We start from the raw sequence: 5158 nt of genomic DNA, 5'->3' as shown, positions 1-5158 counted from the left end.
AGGGGGAATGCATATCTGGAAAGGGCTCTTAAGAAATAATTCTTAGAATCTCAGGATTACGAGATTTTTACTTCACAGAGTCTTACACAATCTCTTTGCTGACATTTGAGTGGTTTTATTTTCACCAACATCATTAGCAATATCATACTATACTCAGTATACAAATAAACATTTAAAAGTATAAAAGAATAAATGCTCTGGTATCAAGGTTTTCTATGCAAGCTGATATTACCAGAAAATTTCACTTTCTTTTTTTTTTTTTTTTTTGCAATTATGTATTTTCAGAAAATTTCATTAAAGTTTCTAAAATTCCATTTAAAAAGTGCTAAAAATTCCATACTGCTGTCAGCTGCAGTAGCACACACCTGTCATCCCAGCTACTTCAGAAGGTTGAGACAGGAGGATCTGAAGCTCATGGCAACTGGGAGACCCTGGCTCAAAAATCAAAAATAAAAGAACTTTTAAAAGGGGCTGGGAATGTGGCTAAAAAGGGCTGGGGATGTAGGTCAGTGGTAGAGTACCCCTGGGTTCAATTCTCAGTATCCCTCGCCCCCATCCGAACTGTTTCCTTTCTTACTGGAAAAATCTGATAATCGAAATCGAAATCTTTTTTTTTTTTTTTTTTTTTTTGAACTTTTTTGTTCCTGTCCCCTCTACTGGTGGAGCAGGATTTTACCGCTGGTTCTACCTAAGCACAGAGCCGTCCCTGCAAAAAAATACTACGCAAGACAGGAAAAAGTCTTTAAAACCTCTTAAACAGAGGAATGTGGAAGCCTAGAATACTTCAGTTTTAGACTAGAAACTCATCCTTTAATACCCAAGCCTCTGACCAAGAGCAGTTGGAGAGGATATTGCCTGAATCCCTAGAAAATGAAAGGTCCGGGAGGCAGCCGCGGCCACGGGCCGGGACTTCAGGGCGCGGCACGCCCCTCCCTCTGCCTCGGCCAATCGGCAATGAGGGGGCGGGGCCCGGGACCGCAGAGGCGGGGCGAACACGGAGTGGGTGTGTCCGGGGCGGGGGCCGCAGGTCCCAGAAGGTGGCGACTTTCCTGGGCCTGCGGCGCCTCGGCGCAGGTGGAGAGGTCAGGCTGGAGGGGCCTTCGGCCTCCGGCGTTGGGAAATGGCGGCGGGGGTCAGGATGGAAGACGTGAGTGCACGGAGGGGTTGGGCGGCTGTCCCCGGAATCTCCTTCTTCCTGTGCTGGGGCGCACAGGGTGGGGACGGTCGGACTGGGGAAGCCTCTGTCCGCCCGCGGTCGGAGGGGGCGCCGCCTGCGCAGGGCCCGCCCCGGGCTCGGGGTTGTGGAAGAAGGCGCGGGTACGCTGTGGCGTCCGCGACACGCCGGCTCCGGGCCTGTGTTCGCCGGGTGAAGGTTGGGGTGGGGTCCTGCAGGATCGGCGCGCCTGTTGGGGGTCCCAGGCCGACGCCAGCCCACGTGTGGTGCGCGTCTTTGGTCCCGGAACTGGGAGCTTCACGTGATGCGCGTCTGGCCTGACAGCCTTCCTCCGGGAGAGCTCCCCCTGCGCTCGACTGAACGTCCCGGGGCGCAGGGCCGATTCTCCCGCGTGGGCTCTCCTGGGCTGGCTCGGAGGGCCGTGGACCTGCAGTAACTGTGTGCCCCGGCTGGACGCCAGCGTCCCACGGGCAGACCTGTCGCTGTCACCTCCCGGAAACCCCCATTGGAGAAAAACAGTGTCATGTGCTGTTTCGATTTTAGGCGTGGTAGATAGAAAAGGATTTTTAAATCTTAGATCCAAACTCGATTATCCAGTACCCCAGTTTACAGTGTGTACAGTACAGAATGATACCATAATTGCAAAAATCTTGTATCCTTATTGACTATTTATAATTATTGGTTTTTTTTTTTTTTTTTTTTTTTTTTTTTTTTTGGTACTGGGGATTGAACCCAGGAGCACTTTACCACTGAGCTCCCTCGCCAGTCCTGTTTATTTTTTCGTTTTCAGGTAGGGTCTCCCTAAGTTGCTTAGGGCCGCCCTCATTTGCTGAGGCTAGCCTCTGATTTGCAAACTTCCTGCCAAATCATTGGAATTACAGGTGTGTACCACCTCACCCCGTGTACGACAATTTGAAAGGAAACACATATTGCCCAGAATTAAGTTCGTTGCCCATTGGCACATAATAAAATTTTTACCCTGATGAAATGCAAAGTTGACAGGTTTGTTGTGTTGTTTTGTACTGGGAATTGAACCCAGGGGCCATGCTTTACTACCGAGCTACATCGGCAGCCTTTTTTTCCCTCCCTCCTTTATTTTTCCTTTTTTTTTGAGACAGGGTCTCACTAAGTTGCTTAGGGCTTGGCTAAATTGCTGAGATTGTCACAGACTCCCAAGTTGCTGTTAATAAACTAATGATTTTATTACTAAATGAATGCATCAGAAAAAGCAGTGTCCAAGCATTATAAAATCTTTGTGATTGTAGAAGTAAAGCCTTTGTTTCTGAATTTTTAAGGGTGACATACTTAAGCTGACCATTTATGGATAATGAGACTTAGAAAAAAGCATAGGCAGCATTTCTTAGTTGGTACTGAGCTGCCTCTAGAGTTCTTGAATCTGTAACTTTAAGTCTTAGTAGTACAATGCTAGAAAGCTCATTCACTGAACAATTGGGAGCAATGTTTCACCAACAATTTATTGCTAAATTACTGTAGATCTGAGTGAGTTGCTGCTTTTGGTATTTTTTAATGTATGATTTCTAGTATTCAGTAAATAGCTAAAAATTATGGACCAGAAACTTGAATGAATTAAGAGTCAGACTGTGTATTAGTTAGGATTCATTGTTTGCAGTAAACTAATGGCTAATTTACAAAGACAAGGATTTATTTGAAAGGATATAGGGTGCATGAACACCAAGACCTCTGAAAGGACCCAAACAAGAGCAGCTCAAAGGATCTAAGTAAAATTCCTTTCAGGTCTACTCTGGAATGAACCTACCCAGCCATGGTCTTTCCTTCCCTGCCCACAGAGAGGATTGGCCCAACCATCTTCTGTTCTGCGACTATCTTTGGCCTGAGGAGAGTGAAGGAAGTGTGAAGGATGTCTGTATTAAGACAGTGCAGACATGACAGTGAATTTCCAAAGGAAACAGTCATTGTCACAAAAGAAGAGGGAAGAGACAGTACATAGGCAGAAATAATAGATATCTTCTTTGGTAATAATGCAGTTACTAATAGTGGAAATGAAAAAACATTTGGGGGGCTCGAAATTATAGCTTAGTGGTAGAATGCTTGCCTCTCATGGGCCAGGCCCTGGGTTTGATCCCCAGTACCACCGGGGAAAAAAAGGGGGGGGGGGCTTGCCAAAAGACAAGAAAATATGTCATTTGAAACTGATTCAGAAATAACACGGAGACAAATAACAAGCAAAGACAAAATGTAACTATTTTCTATATGTTCAACAGCTTAGGGAGAGATATAGAAGATATAAAGTAGACTCAACTTGAACTTGTAGAGGTGAAAACTGCAATGTCAGATGAAGAAGCTGGGAAAGTGTCACAGAGAAGGCAGCATTTGCTGTGAAAAGCATTTGACAGGTGGGGGAGAACAAGGAGAAGCAGTATAGAGATTGAAAACATTTCATGAGAGATGGGAACAATCGGTGGTCAGCATCAGGAGGGAGAGATGGCAAGGAGCAAATCCTAAGAAGTAGTTTGGGTCAGAGTTGATGCTCCTTCCCTTGTCCCGATTATCTCTCCTGCACAGCACAGAAGTGTGGTGATACCCATAGCTGAGATGAAGAACACTGCAGAGACAGGTTTGGGACATTCATCCATCCATCAAATGTTTGCTGAGTGAGGCCATGAGACACTGCTGGATGCTAGCATTCTGCAAGACAAGTAAGAGGTGGGGGATTAGTGGGTAAAATGAGGCCTAATGAGGAAGACAGATAAATACAAAGATCATTATGGAATACTATGATACAGGTGAGCACAGAATACTTTGGAAGACGTAGGGGGCTGGGATGATCCAGATCTGGTGTATTCAGGGAAGGCTCCTTAGTGGGAATTGCTCCATCTGGTTAAGGAAGGATGCTCAGACATGAGCTAAGGGAAGAGCTTTCAAGACTAATTGGCTGAATGAGAACTCCAAACAGAAGGGTCATGAGGCGAACAGAAATAATCAAAATTGTACTGAAGCAGGAAGCTGTGTAGGCACCCAGTGGAAAGAATTCAGAGCAGCATTGGATGCCTGAGACTGGAAATTGGGGAACCCACCCCAATCTGGGTTGTGCCTCAGATTGGTTATTCATCTTTGTCATCTTAATGCCCAGCAGCTCTGCTGTCCACCATTTGTCCCTTATTCTCTGTCTGGATCCTGTTTTCAGGCTCCTCTCTTGCCCATGAGAGTTCATTTCCATCTCATTCTAATGTAGTTGCCTGGTCTGTCCCTGTCGCAACACCTCTTTTTTCATTTGCCTGTTTATTAACTGCTTCCCTGTAGTGTTCCATGCAATATATTCCACTACACATCCTGTCTTGTCTAGATTATCATGTCTTTATCCGCAACCTAGTGAAAATGTAATCTTCTGTTCTTTTACCTTAGGCACAGCACCTGTAGATTACAATTTTCAGTAAGGGTCTGAGTTTGAGAAGTTGTTATGGCTCATTTGTATGCAAGAGAGACATGGATGTACAGCACCTGTCAAGACAGTACCTTTAAACATGACTAACTGAAAATTTTATGTTACAGCCCACACGAACTCAATCTTTGTCAGCTGCTTCAGTGACATTACAACTAGCTGTCTTCAGGCTAGGCCTCCAAGTTCACACCCTTAGTCCCAGCGTTTGTCAGACTCAGGCAGGTGTATCCTTTGAATCCAGGAGTTCAGGACCAGCCTGGGCCACATAGAGAGACCCCATCTTAAAAAAATGAAAAAAACCAAAACAAAACAAAATAGTTTTTGGGCTGGGGTTGTGGCTCAGTGTAGCGTACTTGCCTAGCATGTATGAGGCACTGGGTTTGATGCTCAGTACCACATAATAAATAAATAAATAAAATAAAGATGTCCATCTACAACTAAAAATATTAAAAAAAAAAATCTAGTTGTTTTTACTGAGACTCTGGTTTCTACAAACTGAAGACTCCTTGAAGGTCCATTGGGATGATCTGCCTCTATTGGTACTCTAAAATATTCCTAACACA

General features: G+C 45.1%; 1 protein-coding gene across 2 annotated transcripts in view; it reads left to right on the top strand.

Annotated features, from left to right (window-relative positions):
* Positions 1 to 1008: 1008 nt before the first annotated feature.
* Positions 1009 to 5158, top strand: part of TMEM192 (transmembrane protein 192) — a 34805-nt gene continuing 30655 nt past the window's right edge. For both annotated transcript variants that reach the window (XM_079143382.1, XM_079143383.1), the window contains exon 1: positions 1009 to 1147. In XM_079143382.1, the coding sequence (XP_078999508.1) occupies positions 1121 to 1147 (27 nt within the window). In that variant the 5' untranslated portion in view covers positions 1009 to 1120. The remainder of the gene's footprint in view (positions 1148 to 5158) is intronic.

This window comes from Sciurus vulgaris, assembly GCF_902686455.1.
Source record: "Sciurus vulgaris genome assembly, chromosome: 5".
NCBI classification, from domain to species: domain Eukaryota; kingdom Metazoa; phylum Chordata; class Mammalia; order Rodentia; family Sciuridae; genus Sciurus; species Sciurus vulgaris.
Note: the sequence above shows the minus strand (reverse complement) of the source record. Positions and strands in the feature narration are given on the sequence as shown.